This window comes from Balaenoptera acutorostrata, chromosome 1 (genome assembly GCF_949987535.1).
Source record: "Balaenoptera acutorostrata chromosome 1, mBalAcu1.1, whole genome shotgun sequence".
NCBI classification, from domain to species: domain Eukaryota; kingdom Metazoa; phylum Chordata; class Mammalia; order Artiodactyla; family Balaenopteridae; genus Balaenoptera; species Balaenoptera acutorostrata.
Genome location: NC_080064.1, coordinates 113,676,575 through 113,704,253, shown reverse-complemented (window position 1 = coordinate 113,704,253; position 27,679 = coordinate 113,676,575). Strand labels below are relative to the sequence as shown.

Sequence of the window (27,679 nt, the reverse complement as noted above, 5' to 3'; positions counted from 1 at the left end):
TGAGGTAGAGGGTCAGGGGTTAGTGAGGCCGGAAGTGAGTGCAATAAAGTTTCTCCAGGGAGGCCGGGCCGGGGAGAAAGTTGGAGCGGCGACCCAAGAAGGCAGTGGCGTGATCCGGAACCAAATCGGCCCGCGGTGCGGTGCGGAGACTCCATGAAGCCCTGGTGAGTTGGGACTTTTTTTCTCCTTAGGTGACCCACTCCTCCTCCCCGGAACCCCTCTCCCGGGACCCTACTTCCGGTCTTCATTTATAAGCCCCGCCCCTGCGACCCCCTCCCCGGAAGTCCCACCTCCCAACTTCAGGGGGCTCCCCGAACCCCGACTTGTTTTCTATTTAGTGTCCCCGACCCCACTCTGTCGCCCGACTTTCCTGGAAGTCCCACCCCCAGACATGCTTCCAAGCCGTACTACTAGAAACCCTACGTTAGTCCTTCCAGTTCCCCGAAACTCCGCCTCCTAGCGACGATTCTCCGCCAACTCCTGTCTATCAAAAAGCCTATCTCCCAAAAGGGCAGAGCCCTGCCCCTCAAAGAACTATTCGAATTCATGAAGCCACACCTCTCTAGGGGTTCCTCCCCTCTAGAAGCCCCGCCCCTTCCTTAATCCACGTCTGATTGTCCAGAAGCCTTGCCTCTTGGGAGTCTCTGATGCTCGCGTCCTGAGAGGGCCACGCCCCTTCAGGAGCGTTATCCCTGTGGGACCCGGGTCATCGCCTCAGAAGCTTTGTCTTCAATCCCAGAAACTTCACCTGCTTAACATTTCCTTGTTCTTTTTCTCTTTGGGGCCTTTGGCTCAGTTTTCCTGAGCTCTCATGCTCCACTGGGTAGGAAGTCAGAAGTTCACATCTCTGGCTCTGAGGAGTAAGAGATTAGAGGCAGCCCTTGTCCTCTCCCTTACCCCTTCCAAGGGTGGACCTACTTGAAGGGGGCTGGACTTGGGGTTTGGCATGAGAGTGGGAGGGAGACTCGCTCATAGATTCCCAGCCCCACTCCCAGGACCGACTCCACCCCAGAAACAGCTGTTTGTCTCATACCTGTACGTCGGGAGCTGGGTAGGGGCATGGATTTGTTGGTGTGTGACATGTGGGTGTGACAGGAGAGAAAAGTTTTCCACCACCAGAAAACAGTGTCTTGGAGTGGGTGTAGGTAACAGTGTCCTTTTTGCTGTTTAATTTTTTTTTTTTAAGGGACTCCTCAGGCCCCACCACTTCTCTGGCTCTTCCCCTCCCCCTAACCAGAGTTCTAGTCTGGGCATTCCTCCTGGTCCTGCTTGCCCAGCCTTCCCTTCTGGAAACATTCCTGAGCTTTCGCCATTTCCTGCTACTTTCCGCCGCTCTTGCCTCCTCCTCCCTGCTGGGCTGAGAAGCCACACGCAGCTTCTTCCAGTCACCCGGATTCCCAGTAGCAATCTCCTTTCTTCCTACATAAATTTAAAAAGCCCTACTTCCTCTTTCTTTCTAACAATGCCCACACCTGTTGGTCATTCCCTGCTTCTGGATCCTGCAGGCACCCACAGAATGCCCACCTCTAAAGATGAGGACATCCTGGTGTGTGTTTGTGTGTGATGGGGGTGTGAGGCTTTGGCAGAATACTTTCCTCATTCTCTCTATGCCTGGGTGCTGAGTCTTTAGGAAACAGAGTGATAGAATTTCTTCTCTGGAGTGGTGTATGGAGTGGCAAAGCTCTCCTTGGAGGACTAAGTGGGAGGTGATAAGCACAGTATCTAACATGTTTTAAGTGGTAGTGTTGTTCATCGCTATAATCATATGATAATTTGCATCTTTTTATATTCTGAAGTAAATTTAAGGATAGGTAATTCGGGGGTGAGCCTGGGGCGTTATATGTATCTTTTACAACTACTTTTTTTGGTCACTTTCCAACTTCCTTTATGGCCCCCTTGAGCAGAGCTGTGGAAGGAAGCTGTGGGTGGAAGGAATGGGTTTGGGACTGTTCCCTGTGTTCATCCTCAGTCCTTCTCCTGGCACCCCTTTCTCCTTAGCAGATTTGTCTTCTGCCCCCTCTGTCCCTTCGTGGCCTGTAGCCCCCACTTCTCTTGGAGAACTGTTGCACTCTCCCATTTCCTCCAGCCAGACTCTGCCTCTGGCGTGAGGGGCATCATGCTCTGTGGTGGACACCTGCACCCTTCCCAGTCACTACTGCAAGAGGAGGGGTATGAGCTTACCCGCAGGTCCAGGGAGCTGACCTTAGTGTCAATGCCCTGGCCGCCCCCACCCCTTCTACCCTTGACAGCTTGCTTCGCTGTGGAAAGGGGGACAGAAGAGTGCTTGGCATGGGCCGCTGCTCCTTGGCATGGTAGGCGCCATGCATTGAGAACAAGCCTCCACCAGCCTGTCCTCTGCTCCAGCTCCTGCCTGGTGGCTCCCTGATGCACCACCCAGGTTGGACTTTATTCCCCTTACTTCACCAGCTTTGCCCTTCCTCTTGGCCCCTCCCTGCATCCACTGGGACCACGTCCTTCCTTTTCCCATTTCTTTAGCTCCCTCCACAGCTGTGGTAGCAGAGGATGCTAATGGCCCAGGCTCCCTGGGGCCGCCACCCCATGTGTGATAGTGGTGGGGGGTCACCGGGGGTGGCCGGGGCTGGAGGAGGAGGGAGTTTGAGTGTTCAACCAGGACAGGAAGGGAATTGCTGAGCTCAGGGATCCCCTCCCTTTCCCACCCCCAGCTGCCTCTGTTTCCTCCCTCATTCCCCCGCTGCCCTCCCTCAGCTTCCTGCTCCCTTTGGCCTGCCCATGTCTGGTTTGGATTGATCCAGACCTCCTCTTGCCACCCTCCTTTCCTTCTCACTCCTCCATCCTTCCCTCCCACTCCCACTTTATTCCTCTCCAGATTACTTGTTGTTTGTACCGGGGCAGGGGGGCATGGATCTCTCTGCCCTGTAAGAGTTCAGGGTTGGGGCAGTGCTGGAGGCTTAGCCCCTCAGAGCCTGTGAGTCAGCACTGTCCTCGGGATTGGTCTCTCCCCTTAGCTCCCCGCCCCTGGGGAGGAGCCAGTCAGCTCTAGGTCCAGCCCGTTCTCCTCACAGCCAGAGAAGAGGCTCCACGCTGGGCGGGGATGGGGCCTGAAACTCTCTGGGTCTGAGCCCGGGGAGCCAGAGCCACTTGTCCCTCTCCCTCCCCAGGACCCTTGAGATCCCTGGGCCATAGAGGTCCGATCAGGCTAAGGGCCTGGGATGCCCCCTGCCTGGCCCCCTTGCCCTGACTGGCAGGGGGGCCAGGCTGGGCAGCAGCCTCCCTCTCACTCCAGCCATGGATCTCCTGCCCCCCAAGCCCAAGTACAACCCACTTCGGAATGAGTCTCTGTCATCGCTGGAGGAGGGAGCTTCAGGGTCCACCCCACCGGAGGAGCTGCCTTCCCCATCAGCCTCGTCTCTGGGGCCCATGCTGCCACCTCTGCCTGGGGACGATAGTCCCACTACCCTGTGCTCCTTCTTCCCCCGGATGAGCAACCTGAAGCTGGCCAACCCGGCCGGGGGCCGCCTGGGGCCGAAGGGGGAGCCAGGAAGGGCAGCCGAGGATGGGGAGGGGATCGCAGGGGCAGCCATGCCGGACTCAGGCCCCCTGCCCCTCCTCCAGGACATGAACAAGCTGAGTGGAGGCGGCGGGCGCAGGACTCGGGTGGAAGGGGGCCAGCTGGGGGGCGAGGAGTGGACCCGCCACGGGAGCTTTGTCAATAAGCCCACGCGGGGCTGGCTGCATCCCAACGACAAAGTCATGGGACCCGGGGTTTCCTACTTGGTTCGGGTGAGTGAACATCCTCCCTCCCACTCCCTCCAGTTCCTCTGCTCACTAGTCTCTTTTTTTTCCTGCTCTTACCCAGCAACTCCCTTGGTTTCTGTGTCCTGTTTCTTAAACCTTTCTTGCCCCTTCTCTGACTCTTTTGCCCCTTCCCTTCCAGCTCTGTCTGGGGCCCCTTCCTTCTTGTGACTCCCCCACCCCCACCCTGCCATGCTTAGCACAAAGCCCAGCACAAACCCTTAGTAAGTGTTGGAATGAGTGACTCTTGACTGTCCCCTCCAGTCTCCTCCCCCTTTCTGGAGATGTCACTCCATCCCACCCAGTGCCTGTCACTCCCCTCCGAATTCTCTTCCCACATGCATGAGGTCCCCCTAGCTTGCCTTCTGTCCTCACCCTGTTGTTCTGCATGTCGTGGGATGTATCCACGGGTAGTGGGCAGAACTTCTGCATCCCTTACGGAACAAGCCGGGAAGAGTCCTGGGGCTCTTTGTGAAGAGGTGGGGTAGGCGGCTGACTGTTCTCCTCCCGTCCCTCCCCTCAGTACATGGGCTGTGTGGAGGTCCTGCAGTCAATGCGCGCCCTGGACTTCAACACCCGGACTCAGGTCACCAGGTTGGTGGGGCGGGGGGCGGAGTGTGGGGGTCCTGGGATTTGTGAGGGGAGGGGGGAGTGGGTCACTTGGCAGTGGCGCTAGTGATGGCTCATCTTTGGGTGGTGAAGGGGATTGAGAAAAAGTTAGGGAAGGGAGTCGAAGTGTCAATGAAGAGAGGCAACTCTGACCTGGCTCCTTCTTGCTTATGCAGCCTGGGGGGTTGTGGGGGAGGTGGCAGAGGCAGCTGGCAGCTGGAGCTTGAGTGGAAAATGGGGGTAGATGGAAGGTTGCCGCTGCCTTTGGGAAGGGGATGGGGCATTTGGTAGCTGGAAGGGGGTGGGGCCAGACCCACTGAGGCTCTAACCCAATCAGCCAGGAAGCGGCCTCTCGGTGTCATCAAATATTAAAGGCCCTTAATTCAATCCGCCACGACAAAGAGCCTGGAGTGCCCCTGGAGTCTGGCCTGGCCTTCCCCTCCCCCAGCCCTGTGGCAGCTCCAGCCGAGTGGGAGGCAGGCCGTGGGTCTGAGTCCCCCTCTTTCCCCAGGGAGGCCATCAGTCTGGTGTGTGACGCTGTGCCGGGTGCTAAGGGGGCAACAAGGAGGAGAAAGGTAGCTGGGGTCGATGGGGCTAGGGGTGATGCTGGGAGAGGTGGAGGAGCAGGGGGAAGGCTGGTGTGGGGCGTGCGGGGAGAAGTCCAGAAGGCAGGAGTGTGCGGGTTTCCTGGTGTGAGGAGCCCCCCAGCTTCTGAGATCCTTGGGGCCTTCCCTAGCCCTGTAGCCGTCCACTCAGCTCCATTCTGGGGAGGAGTAACCTGAAATTTGCTGGAATGCCAATCACTCTCACCGTCTCCACCAGCAGCCTCAATCTCATGGCCGCAGACTGCAAACAGGTTGGTGGAGTGGGGCGGGGGGACCAGAAACATTGATGGGAGGGCTAAGTGAGGACCCGTCGGACGGAAGGCTTGGGAGCAGCAGGACGGTAGGGAAGGAGGAGATTAGGAGGACATGGGTTGAGAAGCCAAAAGGATGAGACTGGGATCCCAGGGTCCTGGGCCAATGGTGGGGGGCGCCCAGTGGGCCCTGAGGCTGCCTGACACACGTCATTCCCTTCCTTCTCCATCCCCTGCCCTAACCCTCAGATCATCGCCAACCACCACATGCAATCCATCTCCTTTGCGTCTGGCGGGGACCCGGTGAGTTGGGGAACGGAGCACGGGTGGTGGGAGAAGAGTACGGGGCTAGGGGTTGGGAAGACACTGGCTAGAGAAGGGAGCCTGCTAGGATTGAGGTGATGTCTGCAAAGGACTGGGTTTGAGGGGTCAGGAGTGAGGTGGGTCTATGAAATTTAGCTAACTGGCCTCTTCTGACTCTGTCCACCCCAGGACACAGCCGAGTATGTCGCCTATGTTGCCAAAGACCCGGTGAATCAGAGAGGTGAGGCGTGGTGGGGAGCGCTGGGTGGGGCCAGCTGTCCGAGAGGTAGGTGAGCAGGACCCGGTGGCTCCTGCTGTGGAGGACAGAGGACAAGGGCCCCCGTCTGCGCCTCCTCCTGGCCACGCTGCCCCTGAGCTCCCTGACGGCCTCTGCTGTGTCCCCAGCCTGCCACATCCTGGAGTGTCCCGAAGGGCTTGCTCAGGACGTCATCAGCACCATTGGCCAGGCCTTCGAGTTGCGTTTCAAACAATACCTCAGGAACCCGCCCAAGCTGGTCACCCCCCATGACAGGTGAGTGGGCCAGGGAGGGGGGGCGCCCAGCTCTTGGGCCCCAGACCGGAATTGGAAAAGTAGATCTGCTCTTCCCACACTTGAGCTCAGAGAGGTGCAGGGAAGGAAATAACCTGTGCGCCCCTGCTTCCCACTTCCTGCTATTCTGAAGTTTCCTGTGGCCATCAGGAAGGTCTCTCGAGGCCCTGCCTGCTGCAGGGCCAGCTCTTCCTGTCGCGTGCCCGTGGTGGCACTGAGCTGTAGTCCAGGACGTCCACGCTGCAGCTCTTTCCTGGCTAGATGGGCTTTTCTTTTCCCAGCCATCTCATTGCTGGTCTGTCCTGTTGTGCATTTCTCCATATTTAGTTTAGTTCTTCATTTGCTTGCCTCTAGAAGCCATCAAGAATTTGGGCGAGGGAGGATGGCTCTTTCCTGAGATCCTTACCTTTCCCACCTCAGACCAGTGGCATTGAGTATTTAGAGGAGGTTAAACTATTCTGGAGCACCCCCCTCCCTGGTACTTAGTGCTCCCCTTCCCTCTTGGGAGACAGCATAACGATCAAGGGCATGACTTTAAAGGCAAATCTGAATTCACATCTCAGCTCCACCACCTTTTAGTTGTGAGACCCAAATCTTTTTACCCCTGACCCTCATTTTCCTCATCTATAAAATCGAAGAAGGAGATAATACCTACCTTATAGGGTTGCCAGGACGATGAAATGATTATATGTATGAAACAGCCTCAGGCCTACCCCTCAGGGAATGCCCAATACGTGAGTGCTGTTCTGTCTGTTCTCCATGCTCTTCTCTTCCTCCTGTCCCTCCCAGGATGGCTGGCTTTGATGGCTCAGCTTGGGATGAGGAGGAGGAAGAGCCACCTGACCATCAGTACTATAATGACTTCCCTGGGAAGGAACCCCCTCTTGGGGGGGTGGTGGACATGCGGCTTCGGGAAGGAGCCCCCCCGGGGGCTGCTCGACCCACTCCACCCAGTGCCCAGACCCCTAGCCACCTGGGAGCCACGCTGGTAAGTTGCTTGCATGGAGGTGGGCTGGGCCCAGGATGGCAGTGTCTGGTTAGGGCCTCTGGTCTCACCCTACTTTTGTCCCTTCAGCCAGTGGGGCAGCCTGTTGGAGGAGACCCAGAAGCCCGCAAACAGATGCTGCCCCCGCCACCCTGCCCAGGTATGAAGGGAGCTGAGAGGGGCAGAGTGGGGTGTGAGAAGCAGGGCGAGGATCACTGTAAAGCCTCCCTTTCCTCAGCAGGCAGAGAGCTCTTTGATGATCCCTCCTATGTCAACGTCCAGAACCTAGACAAGGCACGGCAAGCAGGCGGTGGAGCCGGGCCCCCCAATCCTGCCATCAATGGCAGCGCGCCCCGAGACCTCTTTGACATGAGTGAGTGTGCCCCTCTCCTTTCTGCATCTGCATCTTCCCACTTGGTTCCTCCTCTTTTCTTCCTGGCCTCCCCTCCCTGAAGGTCTGGCTCTTGAGCATGTGTTGTGCCAGCTGCCTCTTCTAGCCCTCTCTCTGTACCCCCAGAGCCCTTTGAAGATGCCCTGCGGGTGCCTCCACCTCCCCAGTTGGTGGCCATGGCTGAGCAGCTCCGAGGGGAGCCCTGGTTTCACGGGAAGCTGAGCCGGCGGGAGGCCGAGGCACTGCTACAGCTCAACGGGGACTTCCTGGTGCGGGAAAGCACGACCACGCCTGGCCAGTATGTGCTCACTGGCCTGCAGAGTGGGCAGCCCAAGCACCTGCTACTGGTGGACCCTGAGGGTGTGGTGAGTATTGCAGGGGTATGGGTGGGTGAGGCAGAAAGGAAGGTGCAGTACCTTCCTGTGCAGCCCTGTTCCTGCCTCACTGCTTCCTAGACTTTGCCCGCTGGGCACCTCTATCTGAGCCTCCCCTGCTCTCAAGGTGCCTGGCATTCCCCCTCTAGCGGCTTAGGGTTCCTTCCCTTCTCACGTCCCTGAACTTGAGCTGTTTTCCCTTCAGTCCCGGCCAATCCCCAAACCTTATGCCCATGAGTGCTGGAAGGTGCTCATGTCACCTGAGTCCCTCTTTTGACAAATGAGAAGACCATCCTTAAGAGGTTGTGATGCTCAATGTCAGATGGTTAGAGGCTAGGCACCCCAAATCTCCTCTCTTAAGAGGAGCCAGGGGCCTCCCCAGCTTCTCCAGACTCAGGGCTCAGACCAGTGCTCTGTCTCCTGTCTGCACTGTCCCTCTGCCCCTCATAACTTTGGTCTCTTTTCTACAGCAACCTCAGCCTCCTTTGCATGTCTTTTTTGTACTGTGTATCCTCTTCTGAGACATACCACCTTCTTCCAGGTCAGGGGAGGAGTAGCTGTCCCTCAGCTTCATGATTTCTGGGCTGATATCCCCTCTGCCTTTTCCCAGTTCACTGACCTGCCCTCTCCCACGGCTATCTCCAGCTTCTTTCTAGAGAAGCCTCAATGATCAGGACTGACGGCCCTCCCGCTTCTGCCATCTTTTTCTCCTGCCTCAACCCTCTTGAATATTCCAGCTTCCTCAGCTTTGGGGACTGAGGTCTTATTTGACTCTTCACCTGAATTGACCTTCTCCCTTCCCACTTCCCAGGTTCGGACAAAGGATCACCGCTTTGAGAGTGTCAGTCACCTCATCAGCTACCACATGGACAATCACTTGCCCATCATCTCTGCGGGCAGCGAACTGTGTCTCCAGCAACCTGTGGAGCGGAAACTGTGATCTGTCCCAGCTCTCTCTCCTAGAAGATGCCCTGCGACCCCTTCCACCCTATTGCCCGACTCTCAGGACCTCACTTGGGAGTGTTTTGTGGGCTTGGCCTTGTGTAGGGCTGGGGGTAGTGTGGACATTGGGTTCAGCATCCAGCTGAGTGAGAGGGTTTGAGTCAGGAGCCAGGGGTAGAGTCCTGTTTCTCCCCAGACCTCACCAAAGTATTAATGTACAGAGTGGCCCCCTTCCCTGGGCCTTTCCTGTGCCAACTTGATACCCCCTTCCCCAGGGTAGGTGCTGGAGGCCTGGGCAGTATGCCTCCTTGTAATGGAAAATGTCCTGTGGTGATAGGCCCAGTGGAGCAATCACCCTTCCAGGGAAGGGGGAATGAATCACACCTTTAGTCTACCCCTGGGCTCAGGGTACCCCAGACCCCTCTCAACAACCCTCCCTCCCAGCGTTTAAACTTTGTGCCTTTGACCATCTGCTAGGTCTGAAGATATTTTATGCAAAGAGTTCTTGGGCCCCTGAAGTCAAGCATGGGGGTGCTGACACCTTGGCCTCTGGGACCCCGTCCTCTCCTTGCTCAGTACCCCCTCCCGTTTAGGTTGGGCGAACAGAGGCAGGAGTGGCAGCTGTCCCCTCTCCCGGGGGATATGCAGCCCTTAGAGATTGCCTCAGAGCCCCCTCCCAGCCAGTGGGGAGATGGACCCACCCCTTGCTCAGTGCCTCTTGGGCGGGGCCCCTCACCCCAGGGGGTCTATATATACATTTGGCAAGTCCACTCGCCGCCCCCCCACCCCCCCTCCCCCCCACCCCCCCCCCCCCCCCGCCCCGGCCCCATGTTGCATGCATGTTATACTCTAGAGCCAAAGTACAGCCCTTCCTCCTGTAGCCTCTGCCCTGCCTCCCCCTGCTGGGGTGGTGGGGGGATGACTGAAGTGTCATCCTAGGTGGATTTTGTGGAGGTGGGAACAGGGGCACTGAGACTCTAAAGCAGTAGACAATCCCCAGATACCATCGGTAGATTTGGAACTGCGTTTATTTTTTATTTTATATGCATATATTTTAGGGCTGTAGATTTACTTTCCTAATTTGTTTTCCATAGCTTATTCCTGAGCACAAAATGATAATAATCGGTTTATACATCACCTTTTTGACTTTTCAAAGCCCTTTTACAACTATTGGCATTTTCCTCACCCCCGGCCTTTGCCGGTAGCGTTATCTTTTCTGAGAGACAAGAGGCCGAGTGTGAGCCAGGACTAGAGAAACTTGGACCTCCCACCGCGAAGCTGGGAGGCAGAAGTTTGGCTGAATGAGTGTTAGTTTCACACGGGGCGGGCGGGGGCGGGGGCTGGGGGACACTTAAAACCTGCAGTTATTGAATCCCTTTTCCAGACCGGGTCCTGCCGTACGACAGAGGAGCCGGCCCTGCTCTGTCATTAGGCTTTGTGGATAAGGGAGCGTGGACTATCTAAATCCTCACCTCCCTTTTTTTCTTTTCTTTTTGTTTGGATGTTTTCACGGGTCTCACTTATACCAAAGGGAAAGAATCTTCATTAAAGTACATATTTCTTCTACCTCGGCCTCCTGGTCCCTGTCGCTGCCTATTGTTGGCTGTGGGCCCCCCGCGGCGGGAGGCCGAGGCCGCCTCGGGGCGCGGTGCGGCCCGGCCCACCTGGCCTCGCTCGGGTCGCGCTCGAGCGGGAACCTGGGGGTTCACGGAGGAGGGGCGCCGGGAGGGCGCTGCGGGGTGGAGAGTGCGGGGCCATCATCCAAGGAGATGTTCGTGTTTGCGGCTGGGGCCGCGGCAGCGGGGTGGGAACGCAGCCGGCCGAACCCCAGGCCGCTCGGGCTTCCCGGGCGCGCGCTCACGCCCTCGCGCACCTCTGCGGCGGCCCCTCGGCGGGGGATGGTACGGCCCAGCAGCAGAGCCCACGGCCGCCGCCTCCCCAAGTGAGCGGGCACGCGGCGCTCCCGGGCTTGGGACGGACCCCGCCCCAGGGTCGTGCCTTGGTACCGCCCTGCCCGCCCGGCGCTCGGGGGAGGGTGTGACCGGGCCTCGCTCCCCCTCCTTGCAGCGCGCAGTGGTGGCTGCCACGCCGAGTTCCGGTTCCTGTGGCTGCGGCCGCGGGCGGGCGGTGAGGCTGGGCAAGCGTGCAGTTGGCGCCCCGGCTCGCCGCCCCCGCCTCGCCGCACCTCCGGCTTGCTGCCGCGCGGGGGCCTGCGCCGCCCCTGCCTCCCCTTCCGGGCCATGGTGCAACCCCAGGGCGCGTCCGTCCCCCGCCGCCGCTGACCCCGGTCCCCCACTCCATGGCCGCCTCGGCGCCGCCCCCACCGGACAAGCTGGAGGGAGGTGGCGGCCCCGCACCGCCCCCTGCGCCACCCAGCACCGGGAGGAAGCAGGGCAAGGCCGGTGAGAGCGCTGAGGGGGCCTGGGACTGGCGAGGCCGAGAACTCGGGGACCTCGGAGGGAGGGCTGGCGGGCGGGGGAGGTGGTGGTCCTCTGGCTGAGAGCGCTGAAGGGAGGGGAGGCTCAGGTGAAAAGGGTGGGTGGGTGAAGCCCTCCAGGGGTTGCGGGCAGGGGTTCACAGATTGCGGATCCTAGAGTTTGGGGCACCTGGAGTTCAGGAGCCACTTGGGAGTCTGAGGGTATCAAGAGATGGGGCGTCTCATTTGAAGGAAGAGGCAGCTGAGAGTGTAGCGTCTAATTTCTTTTTCAAAGTGTACCATTGTTAGTATCTGTGAAGTAAATAAACAAGAGTATAATGAAGTTAGAAGAGTTCCTTATATCATGGCTGCGAGAGAGGAGTTTGGGGAAACCTCAGGGAAACTTGTGTCTGCCTTTTACTGCTTTTCCAGGTCTGCAAATGAAGAGCCCAGAAAAGAAGCGAAGAAAGTCAAATACTCAGGTGAATGGTGGTTGGTGGCGGGGGTAATTCCTAGTAGCCCCTTTGGGTGCTCTGCTCTGCCACTCCAATGTCTCTACCTTGCATAAGCCGCGGGGAGAAGAGAAAGTTGTCTTTCTTGTTCTGTTTCTGGTCCTTTCCTTAAACTTCATAACAGATTGTAGGGGTAGGGGTGGGGATGAGATGGTTTGACCAAAGGTCTTATCAGTCAGGATTAGAATCATTCTCTCCCCGTTTGTGCTGTCGTGTTTCCCACATGATGATAACAGCTACCGCTTACTGAACCTTTTCTAAGTGTCAGGGATTGTGCTAAAATGCTTTTAACAGTTTGGGGAGATGGGCATTGTCACTGTTTTACAGATGAGGAATCTGAAGCTTAAAAAAGTTAAATGCCTGCTCCAGGGCCTTGAAGTTACTCAGTGTCAGAGCTAGGATTGCAGTGTAGTTCTGCCTGTTTTTGAAACACTGTTACTGCACTATGCTGGTTCTGCTCTCCACCCTCAGTTTCTTTGTTGCATTCTAAGGTCTATCTTGATTTAAGGTCTGAGCTGGCCAGTACCAGCCTCCAAAAATGTGTATTGTGTTTCTGATGCTCTCTTGGTTTAGCTCTCTGTCTCCCTCCATGACCCTCTTTCCCTCCTCTTTTCCCCCAGGGCCCTGCATACTCACATCTGACGGAGTTTGCGCCACCCCCGACTCCCATGGTGGATCACCTGGTTGCATCCAACCCTTTTGAGGATGACTTCGGAGCCCCTAAGGTGGGGGGCGCAGCCCCTCCATTCCTTGGCAGTCCTGTCCCCTTTGGGGGTTTCCGTGTACAGGGGGGCATGGCAGGCCAGGTACCCCCAGGCTATGGCGCTGGGGGTGGAGTAGGCCCCCAGCCTCTTCGTCGACAGCCCCCCCCTTTCCCTCCCAACCCCATGGGCCCTGCTTTCAACATGCCCCCACAGGGTCCTGGCTACCCTCCCCCAGGCAACATGAACTTTGCCAGCCAACCCTTCAACCAGCCTCTGGGTCAAAACTTTAGCCCGCCTGGTGGGCAGATGATGCCAGGCCCCGTGGGGGGATTTGGCCCCATGATCTCACCCACCATGGGACAGCCTCCCAGAGGGGAGCTGGGCCCCCCTTCTCTCCCCCAACGCTTTGCCCAGCCAGGGGCACCTTTTGGCCCTTCTCCTCTCCAGAGACCTGGTCAGGGCCTCCCCAGCTTGCCCCCCAACACAAGTCCCTTCCCTGGTCCGGACCCTGGCTTTCCTGGCCCTGGTGGTGAGGATGGGGGGAAGCCCTTAAATCCACCTGCTCCCACTGCTTTTCCCCAGGAGCCCCACTCAGGCTCCCCGGCTGCTGCTGTTAATGGAAATCAGCCCAGTTTTCCCCCAAACAGCAGTGGGCGGGGTGGGGGCACCCCAGATGCCAATAGCCTGGCACCCCCTGGCAAGACAAGTGCGGGCTCAGGGCCCCAGCCTCCCCCAGGCCTGGTGTATCCATGTGGTGCCTGTCGGAGTGAGGTGAACGACGACCAAGATGCCATTCTGTGTGAGGCTTCCTGCCAGAAGTGGTTCCACCGCGAGTGCACGGGCATGACTGAGAGCGCCTATGGGTTGCTGACCACTGAGGCGTCTGCTGTCTGGGCCTGCGATCTCTGCCTCAAGACCAAGGAGATCCAGTCTGTCTACATCCGCGAGGGCATGGGGCAGCTGGTGGCTGCTAACGATGGGTGATGCTGGCGAGGTGCCCAGGAAGTGCATACGTTCCTCCCTGCTCTTCCAGGGTGGTGGTTTTCCTGTCTGGCTCTTGGTCCTTGTTTCCACTGGCTTCCCATCCCCATGGGGCAGAAACACAATGGCTCCTGGGGGCAGAAAAGGAACTGAGGTGGGCAGGCAGAAGAGCCTGGATTACTCACTTTTCTGGAAACTTACGTGTTGAGATCTACAGAGGTCCAGGAAACCAAAGCCCTGCCAAGCAGAGCCATTTTTGGTGGCTGTCTCTGGAGGCCTAGGGGTGTGGCTGCAAGAGAAAAGAGGCTGGAGGAAGATCTGAAGGGCAGGGGTGTCCCCTCTACAGATGATGGATGCCCCCAACACCTGTGCCTAACACTCCTGTCTAGCCCCCCAGCCCCAGCCTTAGTTTTTGGAGTCCAGTATTAAAGGTTTCTGGCCAGAGGAGTTGGGGGTCTCTTCCCATCTCTGCAGTAGCCCTTTCATGGGTGCTGGGAAACAGCTTTAGAGAATAAATGGAGATTTTCCCCTTTTCTTACCTTCCCCTTGCCTCCTCCAAGACCTACCCAACTCCTCCCCCCCTCAGAGAACCAAATAGCTTGAAGAAGCAGGAGAGTACGTGGCTATGGCAGTTTCTTGGTGATTTGGGGCTTCAAGACAGTAGTTAAGAGATGCTGTCAGGACATATCTTCCTTATGCCAAAGTCACTGGTCGTTTCTCAGACTCTTGTGCTTTTTCCCCAATGACAATATTTTTGCTAAAAATTGGGATATGTGGTCTGACAGAGCAGAATATTTGATGTTTGGACTGTCCGGGAAGCCTGGTCTCTGGCTGTACATGCCCCCCCATCTGTTGCACATTATTCGCAGCGCTGGTCTTCAACTTTTGGCGCCCTTACTTCCCTGCTTCCCTGGCTTGATTGAAGGAAAGCTTGAAGAGGCGCAGAGCCCTTATACCTCATTTTTTCTCCTGATGAAAGGATCCCTGTCTCAGCCTGTGGGTGGGGAGGCGGCAGGACCCTTATTGCCATGGTACTAAAATGCAATCCAGAGCCTGGATGTTTTTTGTTTCTCTCTTTCCCTGCTATTCTTTATATATCTTCTCCGGCCTGGTGATTCAGCTGTTCTCATTCCTCTCAGCCAGGGTCCTGCACTGGGCTTTGTTTTTATTTTATTTTGTAAACACTGCCTGCCAGAGATGGGCCAGTGGCCCGATCAGGAGCCCCTCACAGCTGCTGTCTCTTCCTTACAGCTCGTGCACACATTCCTCAGTGGGGTGGGGAAGGCAGGCTTGGGTTGTGGCCCTGAGAGGAGCTGGTGTTCCCCTGCCCCCACTTCTCCCGGGACCCTAGCGTGTGAAGAGAAGACAAAGGTATACTGCAGAACTCTTTTGCCTGCCCAGGTGTAGCATGCAGCCTCTGAGGCTGTGAGAAAGAAGGGAGCGGCCTCTGGGCCTCTCTCCTCTAGTTCCCTGCCGTGGAACAGCAGAGATGGCAGCCCCCGCACCCCTGCACTGCTGAGCTTTGTGTTGTGTTTGTGGTTCTGTTTGCCCCTCTTTTATCGGTTGCTATTTTTGTGGTCTCCCCCATCTCTGCATTTGGTAAGATGGCTCTTGCGGGGGGGGGCGTGTCTGCTCAGTCCCTCTCTCCGTCAGTCCACTGCTTTTTGGAAGGAAGCGGGGGTGGCAGAGATGTGGTGGGGAAAGTTTTGTACGGTTGGGTTAATAAAATGACTTGGAAAATCCAGACCAGGACTCCTTGCTGTTGGGGTGTACAGGGTTGGAATGAGCCAGTCACTGCTGGTCAGGATGGTTGCGCCGTGAGGATATGTATCCCTTAGGGTCCCTGGAGGTGGGAATGGCAGAAAGACTCAGGCCCCTGAGCTGACGCTCGTACAAGCCGCAGGGCCCATGGAGGCCTCTTGGCTCCACCTCTCCCCCTGTTTCCCTGCTGCGAGAAACAAGTTTCCTTTCTGAGCACTTTCCTGGGCCAGGCTTGGAGCCAAGCAGGAGCTTTGACTCCAAGGCTTCAGGGAGACAACTGCCTTTAGAGCTTCTGGGGTTAGCGCCCGCACTCCCACTCCCGAGTTGTTTGGGTTAGGGGTCGAGCGTAGCTCCAGGGGTGGGGGAAGGGGCTGCCTTGGTCTAGCAGATTTCGTTTTTGGATGCTTTTCAGACCCCCATCCCCCTTTAAAAAAACCAGCGGCATCCTTAATCCGCACCGGAGCAGGGTAAGGAGAGTGGCAGGAGGGCTATTTCCAACCCATAATTTGCCACTCTCCCCTCCCCCATCCTGCAGCTGTCTCTGTCCTGGAACCAACCTGGCCCCTTGTCCTGGAGATGTCACCCCTTGCCTTTCAGTTTTGGGTCTTCCCTCCAGAAATTGTTTAGACACTGGGAAAGGAGGGAAGGTGACCCAGGATTCAATTTGCTGGAAGTCCAGTGTCCCACCGGGAGGTAAGCCCAGGTTTAGGGGCTCTGCAGGTACCCCCCTCCCCTCCCCTGGCTCTCAAGTTTAGCTGTTATTGGCCAAAAGTTTCCGCCCCCTCAGGGAACTTGACTTTCCATTGGCCAGTCCCCAGTCACATGACCTTCCTTTCTCTGGGCTGTAAAGCTGGAGAGCCAGCAACAAGTTCAGCTGAAGACGGAAGCAAGAGCTGGGTCAGGTAATGCTGTAGCGGGGAAGGGGCCATAGAGATCCATAAGAGAGGAAGGATGGAGGAGAGGAAGGGCAGAACTCTGAAGGGTTGGGCTCCACCGAGGATCTGCAGAGCTGTTTGTTACTTCTGGGCCGGCGGAAGGAGGATCATGGGCGGCCGTTTCCAAAACAGAAACTTGCTCTGGGTCCCCCAGACAAGTCCTAGGTCCTTTGCGTTAGAGGTTTGGGGAAACAACTCTTAGAGGGGTTGAAATTAGCTGGATGAGACTTCCCAGCTTTGTACAGAGAGGGAGAGCTCCCCCTTTAGCTGCCTTTTAGAAAGAGCACAAGTCCCTGACAGTCCTTACAGGACGTTATGTTGAATCCTGCCTGAATGAAAAGAGAGGGAGTAGTGAGGAGGGGGTGGAGGTGGGTTTTCTTCCAAGAGGTTGATGAGAAGAAAGAGATCTGAAAATAGCAGGGAAGGGTGGAGATTAAACAGCAGAAGGAACTTCCTAATAAGGCGGTGAGATGCTGGCTTGAGAGGACTGGGAGATCTTTTGGAATGCTGGGTGAACCCAACCAAGAGAGAGATACCAACCAGGGTTTGGAACAGACTGTCTTCTGTTTGGGTCTCAGAAGTGTTTGTCTTGTTGACCCAAATACCGTTGCTGGTTTCCATGGAAACAGTGTGTCTGACATCACCCTGGTTGCCATGGTGCCTGGTTCTGGAGGACCTGAGCAGGCTGTACACAGCCAGGGATAAACAGGGACTTCAGACCAAGCTGCTGCTGCTTCCTTCCTGCCACCACCTGTTAAGAGTCACACATAGCAACTGGGGATGGGGAGATGATGACAGAATGGCGGGCTTGGGGCCTGAGACCCTAAGGCAGCACAGTGATGGTTCTGTGGATGCCTGTAGAAACCGGCCAGGGGTGTCCTGTTGGACGTGGTGTGGGGAAGTCACTGCAGGCATTCTCCTGTCTCCTTGTGGGATGGGTGCATGTGTCTGGGAGGCATGGGTATTGGGGGATGCTGTGAGGGGTCCTTCATCTGTCCTGGGCTTGGATCTTGATTGGCAAGGGCCACAGGAGGTTTTTAGGGCACCATGGAGGACTCACACTAGCTCAAACAGAAGGGGGAAGTGTGGTGGTTTCCCAATGTAGAACTGCCACACTTCTACCCCAGCCTCACTTCCTTTTCCCAGGGTTTCCTTTCAGAGTCCTTTTCCACTTGCCACCTTTCTAGCCCGTCAACAAGCAGTCATGTAGTCTCCTCTAAAGGATCACAATCCGAGATTCGAGGGGGTCAGCTCCTCTATCCCTCCACCTTTATGCCGGGTCCCAATTGCCAGCCTGGGTGAATAGTCTAGGCCATGGATGGAGGGGTAGGTCCCTCTCTTCTTATCCTGCCTTGTGTCAGGCTTTGGAAGCTGGAGTAACTTCCCATGCCCACCCGGCCAAGTCAGAGCAGATTAGCAGGGGATAGGACCACAACCCTGATTTTTGCCCATGCTTTGCAAACTGTAAAGTGCTTTATACATGATGACTGCCATAAATCCCTTTTGCCAGTCACCTTCAAGTTCCTTAAGATGAAATTCTGAAGTTTACTAAGAAGGGAAACAACTTAGAATGGAGAGTGAGAGTGACAAAGAGATTTACTAAAGGTACATTCAGGTGGATCTAAGCTATGTCAGTTGTTCTCAACCCTGGCTGCAGATGAGAGTCATTTGGGAGATTTTTAAAAAATCCTTGCCTGAGCCTGACCCTTGAACACAGTTGTATCAGAATCTTAGGTGATTCCATTGTGCAGCCAGTGTGCAAGACCCCTGAACTAGACCATAGCAAGGACTTATGGTGGGTGATGGGTGGGTGACTTGGGGGTGAAGGAGGCCATTGAGTCTTCTTTTCTAGGCCCTGGGGAAGAAGGTGGTGCTTATGGGGGAGGCTGGGGAGGTGAAGGGAGGGCTGGGTTGTTCCTCACTCTTTTTAGCTGTTCATCGTTGACAAGTCAAGTCAGCCAATTTTCTGGCCTTCATTTCCCTTCATTTTCCCTGACTATAACATGAGAGAGTTGGCCTGGAGTTTTCCCAAAGCCCTTCCAGCCCTATGCTTCTCTGACCTTTCAAGGTCAGTTCCGTTTCCCAGTTTACCAAGGGCTCTTTCGGCAGGCTTCACTGTGGCTGTTGGTACATTCTGATTTGAAAGGCAAATACTGCCCAGAAGAGTTGAGGTGTTGGGGTCAGAAGACTGGAACCAGGCTGGTTGTGGAAGTGGCTTCCCAGCCCTTGAACCTTGGAACCCCGTCCAGGCTGCTGTCTCTATCCTGCCTCCCCTGAAGGGAGCTGGGGTCCTTAAGAAAGACTTTCTCTGCAGGTGGCAGCCTCAGTAGCCTTGGGGACCTCAGCAACTATGGCCTCCTGCCCAGACTCGGACAATAGCTGGGTGCTTGCCGGCTCAGAGGTAGGAAAAGCAGGCCTGGGAGCCACATAGAATGGGGGTTCCTGCAGGGCTGGGCTGCTTGCTGGGTCTGTCCCCTTCCTTGGTCTTGGTGATCATGTGCATCACCTCCTGCTGGCTGTGAGAGGAACTGTAGTGGCAGGGAGAAGGCCATCAGGCCCAAGGAGTCAGGTGTTGGGACTTGGACCATGCCTTGAAAGAAGGAAATTGCTGGGGTAAACTGTGAGAAGCAGGGAAGAAATTCTGGTGGGGAGACCAGCATGAGCAAAGGTTCTGAGGTAACAATGGGAGAGCCATGTTGGGGGAGACGAAGGAGGTCCGTTGGAGGAGGTGGAGACATGGGTCAGACGGTGTTGAAGTGAGGTTGGGCCAGAGCCTGGGAACCTCCAGAAGAGGCCTGAAGGGCCTGGCTCAGGCATTTGGGCCTCCTCTTTTATGGGAAATCGTGGAAGGGCTCTGAGTTGGAGGGAGTCAGGACCTTCACTGCCTTGGGCAGAGGGGGCAGCTACTGTGTGGGCTGGGCGGGAACCGGGGGAGAGCGTTTTGAAGGTCCTGCAATCCAGGTTGTAGTTGGTGGAGCAGGAGCCCAGTAGACTGCTGTGCCCTGAAGCCACTGAGAAGGGGGCCAGCGGGATTGGGGGGCTGAGTGTCTGGAGAAGGTTTGTCAAGGGCTTGGTGTGTTCGTACCGCAGGGAGGGAAGAAGGTGAGGAGCTTGAGTTGGAGGCGTCAGGTTTGAGTGGCCTTGAGGAGACCAGTTGGGGGTGAGGGAGCTGCCCTCAGGATGATGCTGGGGCAGGACCCATGGACTAGGGCTGGCCGGCAGAGGGGACGGACACCATGCTCCCAGCCAGAGCCCTGGCCCCCTGTTGAGGTGCCTTTGCTGACAGCTGGGGGACCTTGGGCCAGTCGTTTCACCTCTCTGTCCTCCCCTGTAAAAGGGGAGTTGTGATTCTTGCCTGGTAGGAGGGGCCGTGAGAAAAAAGTGACTTGAAAATTGTAAAGAAACATACTAAGGTCAAGAATTATTCTTGGAAGGATAGCGGGAGCCATGGATGGGATGAGCGGGCGGTGGCCTGTCAAGGGGGGCGTAGGCGGAGAAAGGAGAGGCCGTGGCTGGACGGCCGGGCCGAGAGCACCTCGGGAGACAGGCTGGCTGTGGCTGGGGTGAGTCAGGCTTCTGTCAGCTCCTGGGAGAGGGGTGTGTGGGGAGGGGAGAAAGGCCAGAAAAGCTTGGAAGATGCCCGTTGTGAGGGCAACTGTGGGGAAGCCCGCTGCGGTCGGGACCGTGATCCTTAGGCATCCAGGGGACTTTGTTCTCTTGCCATCCTCCCGCCTTCCAACCAATGACTGAGTTGGTCACTTGTTGGGAGGGAGACCCAGTCTCTAGCTGGCTTCTATGGGGAGGTAGGGGATGCCAGATTTGTACAGTAGTCCACCGCCTTGGTCCAGTGGTGCTTCTTCATTTAACAGAAACTTGGCCTCCGAAAGTTCTCAGAGCAGCAAGTGAGGTTAGGGAATGGCCGAACACTGCGTCGAGCTGAGATGCTGCAGTGCCAGCTGACCCCCGCCCCCTCCCCACTTTGGAGCAGCCCACTACTGAGTGTATTATATTTTTGTGAGATGTGGGTTGAGGTCCCTGAGCAGTGTGGCTGGTCCCAGGCACCCCAGTAGAGCACCCCTTTCATCCTGCTGTCCTTCCTCTGGAGCAGCCCTTCTGCTTGTGCCCCATCCCCCAGAACCTGCCTGTGGAGACCCTGGGCCCTGAATCCAGGATGGACCCAGAATCTGAGAGAGCTCCCCAGGCCCCTTGGAGCCCCTCCAAGGCAGCTGCTGAGGAGTTAGCTGGGACCTTGGATGGAGAAGGTAACAGGGCCCTACTGAGGGTGGGGTGCAGCCACCTCTCCTCCATGTTCTGGTGTTTCCCAGTTTCCTCAGGGAGAGGGAGGCTGGTTGGTCTTATTTCTGGCATTAATCTCAATTTAAAACCTTCCCTCATTCCACCCTGGCTTTCTCCTGCCCCTTCCAACATGGTTGGGGCCTGTGGGAGCCAGAGGGCCGTGTAGCACATTCCATTGGGGGGTAGTGGTGTTTCTCCTTAGCCTTTTCTCCCGCCACAGAGACCCTGTTCCAGAGTGAGAGCTCCCAGTCCAGGCCCATTCTGCCAGAGGAGACTGAGGCCAAGGTGAGGACCTTCACTGGGGGAAGGGTAGGAAATGGGGGGGGGGGCCGGGAGCTGCTCACGGCTGTGTCTGCATCAGGGTGTCCTGGAAGGTGATGATCGTGGAATGGAGCCCCCTGGCCCAGGAGACACAGAGGCCCAGGGAGACTTGGAGGAGACCCCCGAGGCGGTAGCTCTGGGACCAGACACACAGGACCTGGAGGATCAGGGTCCCCCCAACAGCCTGCCCTCATCCCCCCAGACAGGTGAGAGTTCTCCTTGTCTCCCCCTGTCACAATCTTTCTAGAAGGTGTGGGAGTGGGAGTAGATATCGCTACTGAGCACAGCTCTGGGCCAGGCCCTAGGACTTAGCAGCTTGGTGCCCTCTTTAAATTATATCAGTGAAACCTCACCACCACCCCTGGGGACACTGAGGCTCAGGTTAAGTCACACAGCCGGTAAGTGGCAGGGCCTAGGTCTGGTCGACTCTTCCGTCTCTGCCGTGGGGCCTCCTCTTTTCTTGCCTCTAGATTCAACTCTCATTCCCTGAGTCCCTTCCGTGTGTCAGCTCTGGGAAAAGGAGGTTGGCTTCATGGCCTATGTAAGAAGTGGACTAGACTGAGCCCAGATGCAAGTCAGACCTATGAGGGGTGCAAAAAAGGAGGGGGAGGGTGGTCAGTCACGGGACAGGTCGAGGGGAAGGGAGAGGCAGGGACAGGTGGGGAAAGGGGCACACTGGAGGTGTCATTTGAGTGGAGCCTTGAGCAAAGAGTAGGATTTTAGTCGGTAGGGTAGGAGGAAGAGAACATTCCAGGCCAAGGCTGCAGCATCAACAAAGGGATGGGGGGCCCCCTGTCCTGTGCTGAGGAGGCTGTGTCCAACGCTGGTGGCAGAGGAGTGTATGAGTCCATCTCTGTTGAGGGGTGACAGGGTGGAGGGGGAGGCCGGGGGCTGGGGCCATTTAGGGGGCAACTGACAAAGCCGAGGAAGACCTGAACTAAGGCAGATACAAGGCGAGTGACGTTGAGATGTTTAGGTGTCGAATTGTCGAACTGTCTGCGTGTGGGGTGAAGAGGGAGGGCTGAGGTTGGCTAGGTGGGAGCAGTGGCATCTTGCCCTGCAGTGGGGGAACACCAGAAGAGAACCAGTTTGGAGGGCAGTGTGTTGAGTGTTTGGTCCCCAGGGACACCCAGGTGGGAGTGGCCAGGAGGCAGTCAGACGTCCACGCCTGGAGCTCCAGGGAGGCCAGGTTGGGAGTGACTGATGAGGGACTCATCTGCTCTGCGGGGAAGCCAGCGGGGTGGGTGAGATAGCAGGTGACTGTGTGTACGGTGAGAAGAGCAGAAAAGCAGAAATGGTGCCGGGGGGACCTCTGCCTCTAGGACCGGGAAGAGCCAGGGACTGAGCGGAGGCATTGGGAAGGAGTGGCCGGGGTTCGGGCAGAACCCAGAGCCGGGAGGGTGCTCCACGTGAGGCACGTGTGGGAGGAAGGAGTGCACTTTTAGGGTGAAAGCTGCTCTTGCAGTTTGCAGATTGAAAGGACTGGTCTCCCCCCAGATGTAGAGAACAAACGTATGGACACCAAGGGGGCAAAGTGGGGTGGTGGGCTGGTGGTGGGATGAATTGGGAGATTGGGATTGACATATATACACTAATATGTATAAAATAGATAACTAATAAGAACCTGCTGTATAAAAAATAAATAAAATAAAATTCAAAAATTCAAAAAATAAAAGAGAGGACTGGTCTCCCACCTCCAGACTGGGCGGGGGTGGTCACTGATGCCCTGGCAGACGTGGGCAGGGTCTCCACGTGCCCCCTCTGTGGTCAGGGCTGGGGGCCTCTCATGTTTGCTTCTATTTCCCGTCTCTCTGTATGTCCCATCGCTTCCGTTGCTTTACTGCCCTGTCCCCATCCCTTCCTCCAGCTTGGATCAGGGAGGAAGCCCACTGCTCCAGCAGTGAGGACGACACCGACATGGACGTGGAGGGTCTGCGGAGACGGCGGGGCCGGGAGCCCAGCACTCCTCAGCCTGTGGCCCCCCTGGGTGTGGAGGACCAGACCGGGGCTGAGGGTGCGGGCAGGGAGCTGGGCATCTCCCTCAACATGTGTCTCCTCGGGGCCCTGGTTCTGCTGGGCCTGGGGATCCTCCTCTTCTCCGGTGAGTGGTCCCTCTCCCGATGAGGCCTTAAGCCTCCACTCTGGCCCCTTCTGCCCTCCTGCCGCACTTTCACTCCATTCCACCCCCTCCTCTGAGGGCCTGCCCAGACTCCTCTGTCTCCATTTCAGGTGGTCTCTCAGAGGCTGAAAGTGGTGAGTGAGGACAGGCCCTGACTGGTTCATGTCTGTCCCCTTCCAGCCCTGAGGGAGGCTGATGGGGGCAATTCTCTGGGTCAGGAGTAGGGATGCTGGGGGCTGTACCTTTGTTGCTCAGTTATAGGTCTTGTCAGCTATTCAGGGTGACCCTTGACCCTTTACCTCGCTGGACTGTCAGCCATAGGGCAGGTCCAGGGAAGGAGGGTGACTGTGTGTGGGGGGGTGGGGGTGGGGGTGGGGGGGTGAGGAGAGGGCTCTGTGTGCCTTGGAGCCAGTTTCAGGATTTCACTTTCCCACAGGGCCAGTGGAGGAAGCGGACCTGCAGGTCTTCCCAGATACCGGCTCGGATACTGAGATGCTGGAGGCTGAGGAGGATGGGCAGGCATGTGTGACACTCTGCATTGGTGTGAGGGGCCTGGTGGGGGAGATTCAGGGCTGCGGGGGTGACTGGCTCCTTTGCCCTTAGGATGGGCTAAAGCAGCAGCTGCAGACCTCAGTGCCCCCTGACAGTGTTCCCAGCCTGCAGAACATGGCCCTTCTGCTGGACAAGCTGGCCAAGGAGAACCAGGATATCCGGCTGCTGCAGGCCCAGCTGCAGGTGGGCACAAGCAGGAGGGGGTGGGCTAGACACCCTCCCTAGGCCAGGTGTCTGTCTGTCCTAGTGTCCTCCCCCAAAAGAAGTTTCCTGTGTTCACCCACACACCTTGATCCCCTCCCTTTCCCACTATAGTGAAGTCATCTTCTCAATTCTCTGTTCATGTCCTGCATGCTAAGGGTTAGGCCAGGACTGGCATACCTGCTTCACGTGGCATGCCACCTCTGCTTGATTGGCATGGTCCGCCTGGAGCATTGTGTGGAGAAGGATTTGAAGAACATGCCAAGGCTCAATGGGAAAGAAGTGCTGAGATCAATTAGTAATGTCTGCTCTGGGTATGGGAGGTGGAAATTGGGCAACTACAGCCACATCTTGGCTATCTTTTGGTGAATCGGAGAAGTGTGTGCTTAAAAAGGACATAGAAGCTGAGGCCTGTGATGGAATTTGGGGATCCCAGGGTCTGGTGAAGGGTGCAGATGGGGCAGGGGATGAGAACCAAATCCTCTGAGTTTCCCAGGCCATAAAGTCTATGATGGAATGGAATCAGGGTAGAAGGCACTGGGGCCGTCCTTGACTCCTCCTTGTGCTCTCCATCCCTATTCCCATTCCAGGCCCAGAAGGAAGAGCTTCAGAGCCTGATGCGTCAACCCAAAGGGCTGGAAGAGGAGAATGCCCGGCTCCGAGGGGCCCTACAGCAGGGCGAGGTCTCCCAGCGGGCCCTGGAGTTAGAGCTGCAGCAGCTGCGGGCCCAGCTCCAGGGCCTGGAGGCTGACTGTGTCCGGGGCACAGATGGGGTGTGTCTCTATGGGGGCAGAGGCCTGCGGGCTGGCAAGGTCACCAAGGAGCAAGGCCCAAGGGGGCAGGTGCCAAGCCCTGGCTTCCTGGAGCAGAAGAAACAGCTAGAGGCTGAGGCCCAGGCATTAAGGCAAGAGTTGGAGAGGCAGCGGCGGCTGCTGGGGTCTGTGCAGCAGGACCTGGAGCAGAGCTTGAGGGATGCGGGCCGAGGGGACCCAGCCCATGCTGGCCTGGCTGAGGTGGGTCACAGGCTGGCCCAGAAGCTGCGGGGCCTGGAGAACTGGGGCCAGCGCCCTGGGGTCCCTGCCAATGCCTCAGAGGCCTGGCATCAGGAGCCTCACTTCCAGAGTTCCAGGGAGTGGAGCGGAAAGGAAAAGTGGTGGGATGGGCAGAGGGACCGGAAGACTGACCACTGGAAACATAAGAAGGAGGAATCTGGCCGGGAAAAGAAGAAGAGCTGGGGGGGTGAGGAGGACAGGGAGCTGGCGGGGAGGTGGAAGGAGGGCAAGCCAAGGGTGGAGTGGGCCAGCAAGAAGGATGGCAAACGACAGGGTTCTAAGGAGCCCCCCAGGAAAAGTGGGAGCCCCCACTCCTCCAGAGGAAGGCAGAAACACCCTCAGTGGAAGGAGGGGGCTAAAGACAGGCATGACCCCCTGCCACTCTGGGCAGAGCTGTTGAGGCACAAGTACCAGGCACCCCAGGGCTGCTCGGGTGTGCACGAGTGTGCCCGCCAGGAGGGCCTGGCCTTCTTTGGCATGGAGCTGGCCCCTGTGCGGCAACAGGAGCTGGCCTCTCTGCTGAGGACGTACCTGGCGCGGCTGCCCTGGGCCAGGCAACTGACCGAGGAGCTACCCCTTTCTCCTGCTTACTTTGGTGAGGACGGTATCTTCCGCCACGACCGCCTCCGCTTCCGAGACTTTGTAGATGCCTTGGAGGACAGCCTGGAGGAGGTGGCAGTGAGACAGACAGGTGATGACGATGAGGTGGATGACTTTGAGGACTTCATCTTCAGCCACTTCTTTGGAGACAAAGCACTGAAGAAGAGGTGGGCAAGCTGTTGGGGAGTTGGGTCAGTGGGACAGAGCAGGAGGCAGGAGGTGATGGTAGGGGGTGTGAAGGAGCCAGGGCCCTGAGCTGGGGCGGGGTGGCGGGGTGTTCTTAAATTTGAGGTTTTATCTCTGCTTTTAGGTCTCCCCTCCCCCCTAGCCAGTACTTTTCTTGTCTTCCCTTGAGGGCAGGAAGCTGCCTGTGCTCACCCCAGAGTGGTCCCGGGGAGTCCCCTTTTAGGCTGGGGGGATTTTTCCTCCCGAGTTACCCTGTACTGCCCATACCTGCAAGAGAGATTGCTTCCCACCTTCCCGCCTGCCCAGCTGGGGCCTTCATCCTGGGACACCAGGTCTGGCCACACTCCCCTCCCCCCAGTATGATTGATGGTGACTGCCTGTGTCGCCTGTCTTAAGAGGAGCAGGGTCCCCTCTCCTCAGGGAGCGCCTTCTCATCATGTGGATGTGGCGTTGTTGTCTAAAGGCCTCTTACTGCCCCCCACCATGCCTCTCCACAGGTCTGGGAAGAAGGACAAACACTGGCAGAACCCCAGAGTTGTGGGGCCCAGGGAGGAACACAGCCACCAGCGCCAGGGCTGAGGCCCCGTGCTGTCTGTCCCCTGGGAACCGTTAAACTGCCACCTCCCTTGGCTCGTTTGGTGTCCTTGGATATCCTTCACCGAGGAGAGCGGAAATCACCCAGCCCCGCACTGAAACCACTTTTGCTAGAAAAAGGTCTTAGCTGGACCTGCCTTGCTATCTATGCAAATGTATGCAAATGCTCAGGGCCCTGGGCCGTGACTCTTGCAGCCTGATTGTGTCCCGCCAGTGTGAAGGGGGGATGGGAGAGAAGCCTGTTTTTTGGGGGGTGGGGTGGAGGTGGGGGTGGGGTGGGGGCAATTCTGATTCTGAAGCCAGAGAGCTTTCCTCCTCTTGTGTGTGTGTGTGTGTGTGTGTGTGTGTGTGTGTGTGTGTGTGTGTGTGTGTGTGTGTGTCGGGGGCGGGTGGGGGGGGGAGTGGGCCCCTTGGCTGCACGCACTGACCCGGGCCCCCTGGGATTTGACTAGCCTGCCTGGCTGGGGGCCCAGCATGAGGGCTTCCCCTGGCGTTTTGTTAGATTTGGAAGGAGCTATCCCCAGGGGGTTAAAACCCCCTTTTAAGCCTTGCTGCTCACCTCCCCACGTGAACTGTAGACTCAGATCCCAATAAAATGCTGTTGGAGCTGTGACATTGGGTGGAGGCTCTGTCACTTGGGGCTGTTTCTAAGCACAAGGGACATCCACACCCACTGCCTTGTAGGCACTGGTACTCACCTTCTCCCATATACTCTCCCAGTCACCTCACCCTCGCAGCAAACCTCAGGCCCTCTGGGCTGGAGCTCCCCATTTTGCTCACAGCTGCCTTGGCTGCACCCTTGGGAGATGTAGAAATATGCGAATGGGTTTTGGAGTCTGGGCCTTGGGCTCAAATCCAGTTTGAGTGATTTTGGGCAAGTTAATCCCTGGGAGACTTGGGTTTCTAATCCTCAGAAAAGGAGACTGAGGGGCTGGAGAAGAGATTAAATAAAGCAATGTAAACCAAATACCTGTCTTGTATTTGGCACTCAAAAGTGATTTCACTCCCTTCAGGGTGTGGAGGAGGGAGGAGAAGGGGACCCCCGACCCACCCCCCACACCTCCCCCAGGATTGGGGAGGTGAGGGAACCACTAGGTGGCGCCTCGGCTCCACATTTGCTCCAGACATCACCTCCCTCACTACTTAGTACCCCAAATCTTGGACCCCCCCCCCCCACACTGACTTGGGCCGGCTCTCTGGCTAGCTCTCCCAGGAAGACCCAGAATCCCCTGGGCTTCTCTTTAGGAAGTCCTTCCTGACTGGGATTCTTGATTGGCCTGGAAAGCCCCTTGGGAGTGTACGGGACAGAATGATGGTGTGACTTCAGGCCAGGTCAGGGGAGTGTGTTAATAAAGCTGAGGGGGCCTGCCCAGAAGGGGGCTGTAACTGAAAGCAAGTGCTTCTGTAACACTGCGACTGATGGGCCACTCACTGTTAAAGGGCTTTAAGTGTATTAGCTCATTTAATTCAGCTGTGGGGTGGGGCGGGGCAGGCTGGGCCTGGAATGAGGTCCACTCATTCAGCAAACATTTACAGTCTATTGTGTACCAGAGGCAGTGAGGCACTGAGAATACAGAGGCGTGTTAAGGAGTTTATAGTCCAGTGGAGCCTGCTTTCTGCAGCATGAGGGACTGCAGTTAGACCTAAGGAAGAACTTCCTCCAAG

The 27,679-nt window shown here is 57.1% G+C and overlaps 3 protein-coding genes across 9 annotated transcripts; all 3 read left to right on the top strand.

The window, feature by feature from the left end:
• Nucleotides 1-4: 4 nt before the first annotated feature.
• Nucleotides 5-9,250, top strand: SHC1 (SHC adaptor protein 1). 6 transcript variants are annotated; one of them, XM_007178472.2, is made up of 14 exons: nt 5-164; nt 2,250-2,398; nt 3,595-3,762; nt 4,298-4,368; nt 4,895-4,958; nt 5,120-5,239; nt 5,489-5,542; nt 5,732-5,783; nt 5,948-6,074; nt 6,882-7,080; nt 7,168-7,237; nt 7,316-7,450; nt 7,595-7,833; nt 8,654-9,250. In XM_007178472.2, the coding sequence occupies exons 3-14, from the start codon at nt 3,598-3,600 to the stop codon at nt 8,780-8,782; spliced, it is 1,425 nt and encodes a 474-aa protein (XP_007178534.1). In that variant the 5' UTR covers nt 5-164; nt 2,250-2,398; nt 3,595-3,597; the 3' UTR covers nt 8,783-9,250. The 6 variants fall into 6 exon arrangements, with proteins under 6 accessions (XP_007178534.1, XP_007178535.1, XP_057404522.1 ...); XM_007178473.3 differs by lacking the exon at nt 2,250-2,398 and having other exon boundaries at nt 9-164; XM_057548539.1 differs by lacking the exon at nt 2,250-2,398 and having other exon boundaries at nt 14-164; nt 3,266-3,762.
• Nucleotides 9,251-10,759: 1,509 nt separating this feature from the next.
• PYGO2 (pygopus family PHD finger 2) lies at nt 10,760-15,141 on the top strand. The gene is made up of 3 exons (XM_007178475.3): nt 10,760-11,186; nt 11,633-11,682; nt 12,333-15,141. Exons 1-3 carry the CDS (start codon nt 11,084-11,086, stop codon nt 13,398-13,400), a joined length of 1,221 nt encoding a protein of 406 aa, XP_007178537.2. The 5' UTR covers nt 10,760-11,083; the 3' UTR covers nt 13,401-15,141.
• An 841-nt stretch (nt 15,142-15,982) lies between these two features.
• PBXIP1 (PBX homeobox interacting protein 1) lies at nt 15,983-26,260 on the top strand. Of its 2 annotated transcripts, XM_007178476.2 has the most exons (11): nt 15,983-16,060; nt 18,408-18,494; nt 20,229-20,355; nt 20,610-20,674; nt 20,751-20,916; nt 22,578-22,811; nt 22,940-22,963; nt 23,266-23,348; nt 23,433-23,564; nt 24,173-25,401; nt 25,918-26,260. In XM_007178476.2, exons 2-11 carry the CDS (start codon nt 18,444-18,446, stop codon nt 25,997-25,999), a joined length of 2,193 nt encoding a protein of 730 aa, XP_007178538.2. In that variant the 5' UTR covers nt 15,983-16,060; nt 18,408-18,443; the 3' UTR covers nt 26,000-26,260. The 2 variants fall into 2 exon arrangements, with proteins under 2 accessions (XP_007178538.2, XP_007178539.2); XM_007178477.2 differs by lacking the exon at nt 22,940-22,963.
• The last annotated feature ends 1,419 nt before the right edge of the window (nt 26,261-27,679 follow it).